Source organism: Colobus angolensis, unplaced genomic scaffold (assembly GCF_000951035.1).
Source record: "Colobus angolensis palliatus isolate OR3802 unplaced genomic scaffold, Cang.pa_1.0 Scaffold466, whole genome shotgun sequence".
Lineage (NCBI taxonomy): Eukaryota > Metazoa > Chordata > Mammalia > Primates > Cercopithecidae > Colobus > Colobus angolensis.
Window position 1 is genome coordinate 461,772 of NW_012118110.1, and position 15,530 is coordinate 477,301.

The 15,530-nt window shown below is 41.2% G+C and overlaps 1 protein-coding gene across 1 annotated transcript in view; it reads right to left on the reverse strand.

The window, feature by feature from the left end:
* The window catches only part of AKAP10 (A kinase (PRKA) anchor protein 10), a 100,369-nt gene that overhangs the window by 78,053 nt on the left and 6,786 nt on the right, over positions 1 to 15,530 (reverse strand). Inside the window, exons 2-3 of the mRNA XM_011958301.1 lie at positions 7,134 to 7,181; positions 1,601 to 1,783 (exon numbers count right to left, since the gene is read on the reverse strand). Coding sequence (XP_011813691.1) covers positions 1,601 to 1,783; positions 7,134 to 7,181 — 231 coding nt within the window. The remainder of the gene's footprint in view (positions 1 to 1,600; positions 1,784 to 7,133; positions 7,182 to 15,530) is intronic.

Here is a 15,530-nt window from a genome sequence, read left to right on the forward strand (position 1 = left end):
CCACCTCGCCCAGCTAATTTTTTTGTATTTTTAGTAGAGACGGGGTTTCACCGTGTTAGCCAGGATGGTTTCGATCTCCTGACCTCATGATCCGCTGGTCTCGACCTCCCAAAGTGCTGGGATTACAGGCTTGAGCCACCGCGCCCGGCCTCTTTTTTTCAACTTATGACAACATGACATGCAATTTTCTAAGTGCAAAAATTTGGTTAACAAATACTGAGAAAATAAAGGTATCCTGCATATGTTTTTGTTTTGGAAGAACTTATTTTAATATAAAGGATTTTACCATACATACTGTGATTTGCTTCTCACTTTCAAACATGCCTTAGACATTTTCCCATGTCTTTTTTAGACTTCTAAATGGCTACACTGAGCCAGGTGTGGTGGCTCACGTCTGTAATCCCAGCACTTTGGGAGGCCTACGTGGGAGAATTGCTTGAGGCCAGAAGTTTGAGACCAGCCTGGGCAACAAAGTGAGACCCCGACTCTACGAAAAAACTAAAATATTATCTGGGTATGGTGACACATGCCTGTAGTCCTAGTAACTCTGGAGGCTGAGGCGAGAGAATAGCTTGTGCCCAGGAGGTGAAGGCTGCAGTGAATCATGATCGTACCACTGCACTCCAGCCTGGGCAACAGAGTAAGATCCTGTCCCAAAAAAATAAATAAATAGAAACAAATGGCTACACTATACGCCAGAGCAATGCGTATACCACAATTTGGTTATTTTCCTCTAACAGATATATCTATGTTGTCCATAATTTTTTGCTATCACAAACAATACAACAATGAATAGCCTTAAACATACATATATACATGTGCATATGAATGAGCATATCTGAGGGCTAGGTCTTAGAAAGAGTGGCCTAAATGACAGTATACTGATTTCCAAATTGCTTTCCAAAGAGTCTTCAACGAATTACATTATCACTAAATAGGAGGGGTATTTTTCCCTGCATCTTCACTAACATTCAAATTGTCAAACTTTAAATATATGCTAATGTGGGTCAGGCGCGTGGCTCACGCCTGTAATCCCAGCACTTCGGGAGGCCCAGGCAGACAGATCGTGAAGTCAGATTGAGACCATCCTGGCTAACCTGGCCCGTCTCCACTAAAAATACAAACAATTGTATTGTTTGTATTGTGGAGGGTGCCTGTAGTCCCACCTATTCAGAAGGCTGAGGCAGGAGAATGGCGGGAACCTGGGAGGCGGAGCTTGCAGTGAGCCAAGATCCTGCCACTGCATTCCAACCTAGTCGACAGAGCATATATATATATGCTAATATGTTAGGGAACATTAACTGATTATTTTAATTTGCACTTCCCTCAGTAATAAAGTGAAGCATCTTTTTCATATATTTATATTTAGTGGTCCGACATATTTCTTTTGGAAATGCTTGTTTTTCTACTGGGCATGCTTTATATTCTATACTTACGGGAACACAACACAGTGCTAACCATTATACTTATAGTTGTTATTTTAAATATATTTTTTCCAAAGCATCTTCCAGTTATATAGTTCTGTATCCTATGACAGAAGTTTCACATATTGTACTCAAATCCTTCTGTTGCAAGTTAACAAAAAATGATAGTTACTTACCCAGGTCACCAAAATGAGCGGCCTCCATGTGGCTTGGCTGCTTCTTAAGTGTGGCTGTCCTGCCACTTGAAAAGGAGTCCATGTTGGCAGAAATGGCATTGATTGCAACGTGACTTGGTCCTGCAGCCTCCAGCAAGGCATGATTTTTAGTGCTTTTTTGTGGGGAATGTACGGATATTGAAGCTATAATTTTTCAAAAAATTGTTAAGAATTAAACACAATTTGATAGCCTAAAATTCTCATAAGGGGGCTTTCGGAGAACTTTAAAAAATTAAATTTTGTAACATTACTCTTAAGTCAGCATACTCAGCAAAAAATACTTTACAGGGAAAGTAACTTAATCAAGTGGCAGAAAATTGGGAAGAAAACACTCTATTTTTTTTTTTTTTTCAGACAGTCTTGCTCTGTCATCCAGGCTGAAGTGCAGTGGCACAATCTCGGCTCACTGCAACCTCCACCTCCCAGGTTCAAGTGATTCTCCTGCCTCAGCCACCCAAGTGACTGGGATTACAGGCATGAGCCACCACACCCAGCCAGAAAACATTCTAATATTATTTATAATTCTCAAAATACTGTGCCAAAAAGTTAAAAGAGCGAGATCTTTCTCTGAGAACTTCTATTGTGTATAAAGAGTAACAAAGCCAGAAAGCATTCTAAAATATGGATTATTTTAAAATCCTTAAACCTTGCTTGCTTTAGGAACAAAATTAAAATTGCAGAATAAATGCTTAGGGTGGGAGGAAACCTAGAAAAACATTCCTTAGGCCGGGCGTGGTGGCTCTGCCTGTAATGGCAGTACTTTGGGAGGCCAAGGAAGGTGGATCACCTGAGGTCAGGAGTTTGAGACCAGCCTGACCAACATGGTGACACAAAATACAAAAAATTAGCCGGGTGTGGGGGCAGGCGCCTGTAATCCCAGCTACTTGGGAGGCCAAGGCAGAAGAATTGCTTGAACCTGGAAGGCGGAGGTTGCAGTGAGCTGAGATCGCATCACCGCACTCTAGCCTGAGCAACAAGAGTGAAATTCCATATCAAAAAAAAAAAAAAAGAAGAAGATAAAGCACACTCAAAATTCATAAAATATATTTTTAGTAGTCTGAAGAAATATCAGTATCACCCTTTTGGCTTCAGAATAAAGATAATTTCAGTCATTCAATAATAGTTGTGGGAATTACAAAATGAAGAGTGACTATCTTCAAACTATTTTTTCAATTTTAAAGGAAGGTTTATTTTTATTTTCATGAGAAATTGGAAGGAGCAAAATAATTTTTAGCTTATTTGTAAACAAAAGCCAGTTTTCGTGTTCAGACAAGTATGAGTCTATAGGAATGGTGAGACTCTTGCATTGTTTCTTAATTAGATGTATATAATATAAAATGCTATTAACTCATTTGTACAAGGCTTTCCCTGGTCCCTCTAAACATCTCTGTTAGAACTAGCAACTTATTTTTACCACTCCTTCCTCATAGTCTATCTTTCTTGGTCTCCATGGTATTATACTCTCCTAATTTCCTCTTCTATCTGCTCATTCCTCTCATTCTTTTAATATCCATTTATCATTGCCCAGTGTGTCAGATATGGCCTGCCTCTTTGGCTCCTCTTCTTGAGGCTATCTGTTCTTCTTTTATTGTTTCTGCTAGAAAGCACATTTACTCTCAAATCTTTAATTATTACTAGAGCAATACTTTTCAAACTTTTTTAAAGCTGCAACCTCCTTTGCTTACCCCCATAATAAACTTAACAAGGGGTCGGGCGTGGTGGTTCATGCCTGTAATCTCAGAACCTTTGGAGGCCGAGGCGGGCGACCACGAGGTCAGGAGTTTGAGACCAGCCTGGCCAACATGGTGAAACCCCATCTCTACTAAAAATACAAAAAAAAATTAGCTGGGCATGGTGGCGCGTGCCTATAATCCCAGCTACTTGGGAGGCTGAGGCAGGAGAATCGCTTGAACCTGGGAGGCGGAGTTTGCAGTGAGCTGAGAACTCGCCACTGCCCTCCAGCCTGGGCAACAGAGCGAGAATCTGTCTCAGAAAAAAGAAAAAAAAAGTAATTCTGGCAAATTCAAGGGGAACACCTTACTCACACCCTCCACATGGACTCTTTGCAACAGCTCCTGGGGTACACTTCTGCAGAGCAGATGAGAAATCCCTGATCTCTATCTGTGAATTGTCTTTGACCTGGACTTTGGTCTTGTATCACTGATTACCTGCCACTAGGCATTCCCACCCACACTGACTTTACCATCTTCAGCACAATCTATCTAAATATCAACTTAAAACATCATCGTCTGATTCTCCTCTCAATTTCCCTGTCTGTTCAATCCACCAGTCTCCAAAACTCAAAATCTTGGTCCCATTCTTTTTCACTGTATCTGTTTACTTGCGAAGATTTGTTGACTTTTCCTTCAAGATGTTTAAACATTTACTTACCTGTTTATTTTTAACACCACACCCTCAGTGCAAGTCTGTCTGTATTATAACAAAAAAACTTCCGGGGTCTCCATCCTGCAAATCTCTTCCAGACTAACCTTTCATAAACACCATACTTACAGCATCAATATCTTGCTCAAAAACCTACAGTGGCTTCCTGCTTCCTGTCTCAATTCTCTTTTCTGGTCTTTACAGCCTTCTATACCTTCATCTCAATCTTTCTGTAAAAATCTCCCTTTACTTGTCTGAAGGCCCTTCTGCCCAATATATCCTCAAATAAGAAGCTGGGCTGGTAGGGAGAAAAGAGAAAGAATCTCTCATTCAAATCTTTCTTAATCTTTAACTTTTATACAAGGTAAGTGTCATTTCCATGAAGTCTTCCCTAAACTTCAGAAATCATTTGCTGACCTCAAATTCCTCTGAACTCCTTGTGATGCTTCATTTAGTTTGACGAATTCAACAAATTGAAGGCTATGTTAAAACTAGATAATGATAGCTACCAATGGAGGACCTGCTATATACCAGGCACTATACTAGTTTCTCTATGTATCTTTTTTTTGGATATTATTTCATCTGTCTCTCACGACAATCTTGTAAGACCATATTTTCCTCATTTTAGAGGTGAAGACAAAAATGAAAACAAGTTGAATACTTTGCCCTAGGTTAATGAGCTAGTAAACAGCCATTTCAACAGGCAGGATTTCAACCTAGGTTTGCCAGACTCTAAAAAATCACTCTCTAACCTGTGGTTTAAAATTCAGACCTTAAAATTACTGTGCATATAAAATAACATATGTAACATATGTAAATGAATGACTCGAAAGCACCTCCCACCCAACATAACAAAACTGAACATATAATTTCCTGGCTTGGTTCTGTTAGGCAAGTCAGAAGGTAGGTATCAATCTTAAATATTCCTCTCTCTCACACCTCATATTTAATCAATAATAAACTTCTATCCATTTTTGCCTCCTAATGTTTTTTCAAGTCCGTTCAGATCTCTACTTCCATCACTACCAATCTAGGCCAAGCCATTTGTGGAATTACTTGATTAATGTTCCTCTCCCCTACTAATCTGGAAGTTCAATGAGGGCAGGACCTAAGTCTTTTTTGTTCACTGTTACAGTCAGTTTTTGTCTAATGCCCAGAATAGAACAAGTGTTCTATAAATGGCAGCTATTATTATTTTGGTTTATTTGCTACTGTTCTGTATATAAGTTTGTCTTCCTAATGAGACTGCAAACGTCTTGAGAGGCTGTTTCTTGTACTGCTTCTGTATTATCCTAAGGTTAAGTCAGTCAATGTTAAGCACAGGTTACGTACAATCATAATCAGAGTATGAGCATAAAATTTTTTAGCCCGGTAGAGATTTAGAAATTAGCCGGGCGCAGTGGCTCAAGCCTGTAATCCCAGCACTTTGGGAGGCCGAGACGGGCAGATCACGAGGTCAGGAGATCGAGACCATCCTGGCTAACACAGTGAAACCCCGTCTCTACTAAAAAATACAAAAAAAACTAGCCGGGCGAGGTGGTGGGCGCCTGTAGTCCCAGCTACTGGGGCGGCTGAGGCAGGAGAATGGCATGAACCCTGGAGGCGGAGCTTGCAGTGAGCTGAGATCTGGCCACTGCACTCCAGCCTGGGGGGCAGAGCGAGACTCCGTCTCAAAAAAAAAGAAAAAAAAAGCGATTTAGAAATTAACTAGGCCAATTCCCTCATTCAACAAATGAAGAATCTGAAGAAAGTTACAACTGTTACAACTTCCCAAGGTGATACTGTTAGTGGCAAAGTTCAGAGTGAAAGACTGGTGTTCTCACTGCCTGAGACGTCTAAGTTCCTTCCTTCTACTACAATCAGATCTAGTCTTTACAGGTCTCTGCTTGAGAAGGGCTTTAAGCCTTTATCACTGCCAATCAAATTTTGCTCAAAGAAGGCAGTTTGAACTAATGTGGAATCCAACTGGCTTTAAATAAGTAAAGTAGGCTGTAAAGTACCTTATTTTTTTCCCCCTAATTTTACAACTTTCCTAGGTTATAATTAGTCTTCTCCAGCAAATTGAGCATGTAGAATACTCAATGCGAGCAATGCAACATAAACACATTTGAAAGAAAAATCTAAATAAGCAGCAATCCACAGATTTTATGGAAATAAACTGATGAAATCAATATGTAATGACTATGGAAACAATTTCCATGGTAATTTTCCCATTTCAATCTCTGTACACTGGACAAATAAAATCAGTGAATAATACAGCATCTTTAAAAAGTATGCTCTAATCTATAAACAAGGACTATGTATCGATCACAACAAAAAATAAACAAAACTAATATATTTTAAATTGTTTGTTCATTCAAATAAAAAAGCAAAAACTGTAATCCACCATACTTCTGGATAAATGACAGAAAACTAAGCCTTATAAGTACCAGTGCTTTCCTGCAGTTAACAGACTGCTCAGTTAAGAGGATTCTTCATTTTTCATCTTACTAAATAAATAAAGTCAACTAATCACTTTTAGGGAACAACTAAATGTGTGATTAATAAGAAGGGCACTGGTTCACTGTAATCACTAGGATAGCCAATACACAGAAGGCTCAGTAAAAGCCTACCTATGGCTGAGTGTGGTGGCTCATGCCTGTAATCCCAGGAGTTTGGGAGGCCGAGGTGAATGGATCACTTGAGGTCAGGAGTTCGAGACTGGCCTGGTCAACATGGTGAAACCCCCGTCTCCACTAAAAATACAAAAATTAGCCAGGCATGGTGGCGGGCACCTGTAATCCCAGCTACTCGGGAGGCTGAAGCAGGAGAATCGCTTGAACCCAGGAGGTGGATGTTGCAGTGAGCCGAGATGGCACCACTGCACTCCAGCCTAGGCGATAAGAACAAAACTTGATCTCAAAAAAATAATTAAAGTAAAAAAACCTACTTATTATATGCTAGGTGTTAAAGCATTATACAGGTTAAAGAGGGAAATAAATCAAAATCATAAGTAATTATAAAATAAGGCAAACATGATAATGCAAAAGAGAGAAGATAACAGGATTAAAGAGCCCACAAATGCAAAGCACATCACTTTCTAATGCAGTGGATTGCCAAGGGCAGAACTTACCTTTAATGGACTTGACATCTGAGGTCTTCTCTTGTTCTTTGCCTTTCACTAGAATATAAAAAGATAATTATGACCAATTTTGCAGTCAGAGATCCATTTGATAAATTGTAAAAATTAGACTAGCTTTATTCTAAGATGAGTATTCAAAGTTCTAAAACAATGGACAGCCTTGGAGGACAGCACAGGAGGGCAGTTGTCAGCAAAGGCTTCTCTAAGGAACTGACCTTGGAATAGCATCCAGTCAGAAGAGTTGAACCTGCTTATGGAGAAACAATGTTGTCACGGGCTCTACCACTTATAAGCCAAGTGATCTTGGACAAGTTACTTTACTTCTCTGGGTCTTAATTTTCTTGATTTATAAAATTAGATCAATAATAAAAACTACCTTAGAGGGTTATTGATGAAAAAAAAAATACCTGTAAGGGGCTTAGAAGGGTGACTAGCACAGTCAAGTTAGGACAAATGTTAACCAATATTATTACCATGCGTCATCCATAGTACTAGCTACTAGAAGCATAGTGAAGAAAGTTCTTTGGTTGTGTATCACATATTACTTCTTATTCTTCCCATAGCATCAAGTAAAAACATCCTAAACCTCTAACACTCAAAGTATAATAATTTGTCTGGGCCAGGCATGGTGGCTCACGCCTGTAATCCCAGCACTTTGGGAGGCCAAGGCGGGTGGATCACCTGAGGTCAGTAGTTCAAGATCAGCCTGGCCAACACGGTGAAACACCATCTCTGCTACAAATACAAAAAAATGAGCTGGGCATGGTGGCGGGCACCTGTAAGCCCAGCTACTCGGGAGGCTGAGGCAGAGAACTGCTTGAACCCGGGAGGCGGAGGCTGCAGTGTGCCAAGATCACGCCACTGTACTCCAGCCTGGGTGACAAAGGGAGACTCCGTCTAAAAAAAATAAAAGATAAAAAAAAATCTGTCTGTAAAATAATCATCTAATTGCTTCTTTATTACATAAAACAGTAAAAATTCTGCTGTAGATAAGCTAATATGACATCCAAGATAGGAAGGTGCCCAGCAGCTTAAGCCAAGTGTGAATTCTATTACAAGATCTGACATAAGACTATTTTTAACCCTCTTTTTTTTTTTTAACATTAAACTTTAAAAAATCTTACTAGGAAAAGGTTATCAAAATAAGAAATGCCAAAACGTGCCCATCTCTCTATTTGTGCTCTTAAACATTGAAAGGTGAAAGGCTTGGTGGCTCAAGCCTGTAATCTCAGCACTTTGGGAGGCCGAGACGGGCGGATCACAAGTTCAGGAGATCAAGACCATCCTGGCTAACACGGTGAAACCCCGTCTCTACTAAAAAAATACAAAAAACTAGCCGGGCTAGGTGGCGGCGCCTGTAGTCCCAGCTACCCGGGAGGCTGAGGCAGGAGAATGGCGTGAACCCGGGAGGCGGAGCTTGCAGTGAGCTGAGATCCGGCCACAGCACTCCAGCCTGGGTGATAGAGCGAGACTCTGTCTCAAAAAAAAAAAAAAAAGAAAGGTGAAAGGCTAGTAGCAGGAAATAACTCGCCCCCAGAGTATCTGGTTGAAGTCAATACATCAACTGTTGAGTGCTCAGTATGTGCCAGACACGCTCCCAGCTCAGAAAAGGCAGTGATTTTGCCTTCAAAAAGTCTACATTCAAGCATGTGGAGACTAACATGAAAAAAATAAATAAGATCGTTGCAGGTACTCATCACTGCTATCAGGAAGACAACATTTAAAAATGTAGGGTGACTGGTGTTTGCAGCCCTCTCAGCAGCATCTGCCCATGGACTACATCACTCACTTGAAACATTAACTTGTCTTGGCTTCCTTGACTCCTCTCTTCTGCATATACATCTGTATTCCCTGGCTGTTCTTACCCATTCTTAAGGCTTACAATACCATAGATATGCTGTTACTCCTAAATTTATATCTCCATCCTAAATCTTTTATCTCAAATTCATATAGCTAACCACCTACCTGCCATCTTCCATAATTCCACTTGTCTAAAAAGGAACATGTCATCTTCTCCCAAAACTGTTCCTACTTCAGTCTGCATCTTCCCTTATGAATGACACTGTCATCCACCCACTACTCAGGCCAAAATTCTGGAAGTCATCCTTAACATGGTCTGTTCATTACCTTCCACATACAAACTATGACCAACTGATTCTACTGCTAAAATAAACCGCCACAGTTCCACTTTTACCACCCTAAAAACATTCTCCTACTAACAATCAGATCTCCTATGTTATACTTCTAACATACACGCAACTCAACAATCAAATATCATCATTTTGCTTCATTTCCTTCTGTCCCCCTAAGTATTATACAGAGTTTAGAGTTCCCATGAATCACCTCCTGACCCTTCCTTTCCCAGATATAAATACTATACTAAATTAGGTATTTTCTGGCTGGGAGCAGTGGCTCATGCCTGTAATCCCAGGACTTTGGGAGGCCAAGGCGGGTGGCTTACTTGAGGTCAGGAGTTCGAGACCAGCCTGGCCAACAAGGTGAAACCCCATCTCTACTGAAAACACAAAAATTAGCAGGGTGTGGTGGCGGGTACCTGTAGTCCCAGTTACTTAGAAGGCTGAGGCAGGAGAATCGCTTGAACCCAGGAGGTGGAGATTGCGGTGAGCTAAGATTACACCACTGTACCCCAGCGTGGGCGACAGAGTAACTCTGTCTTAAAAAATAAATAAATAAATAAATAAATAAATAAATAAATTAGATGTTTTCCTTCCATGTCTGTTTTTTGACTATGACCACATCCAAATACTTTCCTTTTAATTTTTATTTTTTTGAGACAGGGTCTTGCTCTGTTGTCCAGGCTAGAGTGCAGTGGCCTGATAATACTCGAACTCCTAGGCTCAAGTGATTCTCTCATGCCACCATGCCTAATTATACTTTCTGTTGTTGAGATGGGGTTTTGCTATCTTGCCCAGGCTAGTCTTGTACTCCTGGGCTCAAGTGATCCTCCTGCCTCAGCCTCCCAAAGTGCTAGGATTATAGGTGTGAGCCATCACACCCAGCCAAATATATATATACATTTTAATAGCATTATTCTGCACATCTTTAAAAATTACGTGAATGGCTAAGCACAGTGGCTCACGCCTATAATCCTAGCACTTTGGGAGGCTGAGTTGGGTGGATCACTTGAGGTCAGGAGTTCAAGATCAGCCTGGCTAACACGGTGAAACCCCATGTCCACTAAAAATATAAAAACGAGCTGGGCATGATAGTGCATGCCCGTAACCCCAACTACTCAGGAGGCTGAGGCAGAAGAATCACTTTAACCCAGGAAGTGGAGGTTGCAGTAAGTGACATCACACCACTGCACTCCACCCTGGGCAACAGAGTAAGACTCTATTTCAAAAAAAAAAAAAATTAATTACACAAATCGCACTCCATACATATTTGACCTGTATTCATTCAATAATCTGACATGACTATTGATGCAGTTCTAGTTCATTCATGCAGCTCTAGTTTATTCATTTTAGCTACTTAATTCCTTTACAAATATACCTTTATTTACTCATTTTCCTGTTAGTGAACATTTACTTTATTTCCTAATTTTCACTTAAATATTCAACTGATGAACATTCTAGTACACATGTTCCTATGCATATGAGCAAGAATTTCTCTAGAATAAACCTCTAGAAACGGAATTGCTAGGTAACAAATTATGTGCATTTTTTTTTGGCCAAGAGTGTTGGATCACGCCTGTAATCCCAGCACTTTGGGAAGCGGCTCACCTGAGGTCAGGAGTTTGAGACCAGACTGGCCAACATGACAAAACCCTGTCTCTACTAAAAATAAAAAAATTAGATAGGGGGTGGTGGCACACGCCTGTAATCCCAGCTACTCAGGAGGCTGAGGCAGGAGAATTGCTTGAGCCCCGGAGGCAGAGGTTGCAGTGAGCCGAGATCATGCCACTGCATTCCAGCCTGGGCGACAGAGACTCGGTCTCAAAAAAATAAATAAAAAACAAATTATGTGCATTTTAAATGAAAGTGACTGTACCAATTCCATGCACTCAGATAGACACGCTTCATAGTCTCATCCTTGGTATTTTTAATTTTGCCAACTTATTAGTTTTGAAATGGCATTTGATGTTTTAAATTCATTTCCTTGTTGCCTCTGAGGTTAAAACATCCTTTCATGTTTATTGGTCATTTTGGTTTCCTCTTTTATAACTGCCTCTTCATGTCCTTTGTCTTTTACTTATTACTTGTAGAAATTGTAGAAATTCCATACATGTCCTGGATGCAAATCTTCTCTTCTGTAAGTATCTTAGGTATATTTTATTGTGTGAAAGTTTTAGGTTTTTTGTTTTGTTTTGTTTTGTTTTTTGAGATGGAGTCTTGCTCTGTTGCTTAGGCTGGAGTGTAGTGGCGCGATCTCGGCTCACTGCAAGCTTCGCCTCCTGGGTTCACGCCATTCTCCTGCCTCAGCCTCCCGAGTAGCTGGGACTACAGGCACCCACCACCATACCCGGCTAATTTTTTGCATTTTTAGTACAGACAGCGTTTCACCGTGTTAGCCAGGATGGTCTCGATCTCTTGACCTCATGATCCGCCCACCTCGGCCTGCCAAAGTACTGGGATTACAGGCGTGAGCCACCATGCCTGGTGAAAGTTTTAATGTAGTCAAATTTACACAACATATTTTCCTGTGTCTTATGTTAAACAATATTCCTTCCGATTCCGAGATCAGGATTCTTCCCCCTACCTGTTCTTCTACACGATTTTAAGTTTTGTTTTTTTTAACATTCTGGGCTCTTATCTACCTGGAATTTGTTTCTATATCAGGGATTGGCAAACTACAGCCCATGGGCCAAATCCAACCCACTACCTTTTGTTTCGTTTTGCTTTAAGACTCCATCACCCTGGCTGGAGTGCAGTGGCGCTATCTTGGCTCACTGCAACCTCTGCCTCCTGGGTTCAAGTGATTCTTGTGTCTCATCCTCCAGAGTAGCTGGAATTATAGACACGCAACACCACGCCCAGCTAAGTCTTGTATTTTTAGTAGAGACGGGGTTTCACCATGTTGGCCAGGCTGGTCTCAAACTCCTGACCCCAAGTGATCCGTCCGCCTCAGCCTCCCAAAGTGCTGGCCATGCCTAAACTGGCCCACTACAGGTTTTTGGAAGTCAAGTTTTATTGTAGCATAGCCATGCCCATTTGTTTACATATTATCTGTGGCTTCAAGGATAGAGGAGAGTGTGACAGAAACCATATGGTCTGGAAAGCCTAAAATACTTACTATTTGGCCCTTAACAGAAAAAGTCTATTGATCTGATATGCATGACAGGAGGCAGGAAATTATTTTTTGCCAGATGATGGATAATTGGCATCATTTACAGATCAGTCTATCTTTTCCCAACTAGGAACTCTTTTTATATCCGAAATTCCCATATATACCTGGGTCTGTTTCTGTGCATTTGTTTTGAACATATACCATAAGTATCAAGAATGGAATGGAAACCAAATGGAAGCCTATAGCAAAATAATGCTGCCTCCTCAATCTTTATGAAACCAGCTCCCTCTTGACATTTAAGCTCAGATTTGAATGTCATCTCCTTAGAGGACATCCTTAACCACTCAATCTTAACAGAGATGACTGCCTAGACCAGGGTGTTAATTGTCACAGATGGTGAGAAGTGGTAGGATTTGGATATGTGTGAGGTAGACCTAACAGATTTGCTGATGATCAGATATAGAGTAGGAGGAAAGATGAGGTTCAAGGATGTACTAAAATTTTGGGCTGAGCAATTACAAATCCAAAAATGCAGCCAGGAGCGGTGGCTCACGCCTGTAACCCCAGCACTTTGGGAGGCCGAGGCGGGTGGATCACCTCAGGTCAGGAGTACAAAACCAGCCTGACCAACATGGTGAAATCCTGTCTCCAAAAATTAGCTGGTCATGGTGGCGCATGCCTGTAATTCCAGCTACTTGAGAGGCTGAGGCAGGAGAATCACTTGAACCCAGGAGGCGGAGGCTGCAGTGAGCCAAGATCCGCCACTGCATTCCAGCCTGAACAATAAGAGCAAAACTCCATCACAAAAAAAAGAAAAAAAAAAGCCAAAAATACTACTTACTGAGAAAAACTGATGAGCGGGTTTAAAAGGACTAAATCTGGCATAAAATTTTAGATACTGTAAGTTGAAGGCATATACTGGATTAAGCTTACCCATCCTGCAGCCTATGGGCCTCATGTGGCCCAGGACAGCTTTGAATGAGCCCAACACAAATTCGTAAACTTTCTTAAAACATTATGAATTTTGCGATTTTTTTTTTTTTTTTTTAGCTTATCAGCTATTGTTAGCCTCAGTGTATTTTATGTGTGGCTCAAGAAAATTCTTCTTCCAATGTGGCCTAGGGAAGCCAAAATAATGGACACCTCTGTATTAGTCAGGTAGAGATATAAAGTGAACCTAAAGTTGGATATACCAATCTGGATTCAGGGGCAAGGATCCAAGGTAGTGATGTCAACTTGGGACTCAACGCATTGGTGGTATTTAAAGTCTGAATCAAATCCCTAACAGAACATCTCCAGCTTCTACTCTTACTAAATCCAGTCTCCAAAAAGCTTCTAGAATGATTTTTTTTTTTCCTTTGAGACAGGATCTCACTGTGTTGCAGTGGTGGGATCACAGCTTACTGCAGCCTTAAACTCCTGGGCTCAAGTGATGTTTCTGCTTCAGCATCCTGAATAGCTCACAATGTCCAGGTATTTATTTTTTCTTTTTATAGAGATGAAGTCTATGTTGTACAGGTTCATCTCAAACTGGCCTGAGGTGATCCTCCCGTCTCAGCCTCCCAAAGCACTTGATTACAGGCATGAGCCACCGTGCCCCAAAATGATCTTTTTTAAGATACAAGTTCAGATCAATCCTCTTTCAAAATTTTAAATTAACATTCTCTCTGTATTTTGTTTGACACAGGGTCTCACTTTGTCATTCAGGCTGGAGTGTAGTGACTCAAATATGGCTCACTGTAGCCTCCACCTCCTAGGCTCAAGCGATCCTTCTGCCTTAGCCTCCTGAGCAGCTGGGACCACAGGTGTGCACCATCACACCCAGCAAATTTTTATGTTTTGTACAGGTCTCACGTTGCTCAGGCTGGTCTTGAACTCCTGAGTTCAAGCTATACTTCTGCCTCAGCCTCCTAAAGTACTGCGATTACAGATATGAACCACCATGTTTGGCATCTCGGCATTAGGAATAAAACCTAACCACAGCCTGTAGAGCTCTCAATCACCTGACACTTGCCTACATCCATGCCCCAGTCACAGTAGCCTTCTTTCCTCTCTTGAAGGGCACCATGCCCTTTTTTGCCTCCTGACCTTTGAACATGCTATTCCCTGGCCTCTCTAGTTACCTCCTACTGATCTTTCAGCTCTAAGTTTCAGGGTCACCTGCTGAGTCCTCTCTCTAACATCTAACCAAAATGTGTTTCTCCTCTTAATCTTTCATAACACTTTACTCAATTTGTAAGTATACACCTACACACACACACTTACATGGAGCGGGAGGGAGAAGAGAGGAAGAGATTTGTTTGCTTATTTATTATCTGTCTACCCCAGGAGACAATAAACTCCATGGGTGCAGGGACATTGTCTGGTTCACTACCCAATCGTGAGGGCCTAGCACAGCGCCTGGCAGACTGTGGACACTCAAAAGATATTTGTTGACTAGAGACAACAGTCTCTTATGCAATATGCAGTTTGCCTCATTATTCTTAGAATGCTTTTCCGCCTTAAAAAAACAAAAAGTAACCACTGCAACGCCAACAAATTAGAGAGCTATTAAGTATACCCCTGCCTTACCAATAAAGCTTCCTCCTCCTATTTTACCTGTTTCATTCATTCAGCACTTTCATTCATTCATCACCTAGAATCAGTTACCAAAACCGTGTACCTACTTAACAAGTATTTAATGTCATTCAGAGTTCAATGGGCCTTTGGGAATCATCTAATTCTCAGCTGATAGAAGACAGAAAAGTAGGTTAACTGGTCTGTCCCCCGTTACAGTTAGTAGCAGAGCTGTCATATGAATCCAAGTTCCTGATTTTGTTTAGTGCTTTTTCCAAAACCCATTTCTGGCTGGCCGCGGTGGGAGGCTCACTTGAAGTCAGGGGTTCAAGACCAGCCTGACCAACATGGTGAAACCCCGTTTCTACTAAAAATACAAAAATTAGCCAGGCATAGTGGGGCATGGGTAATCCCAGCTACTTGGGAGGCTGAGGCAGAAGAATCAATTGAACCTGGTAGGTGGAGGTTGCAGTGAGCCCAGATCCAGATCGCGCCATTGCACTGCAGCCTGGGCGACAAGAGCGAAACTCCGTCTCAAAACAAAAAAAGAAAACAAAACCCATTTCTTTTTGGTACTTTTTTTTT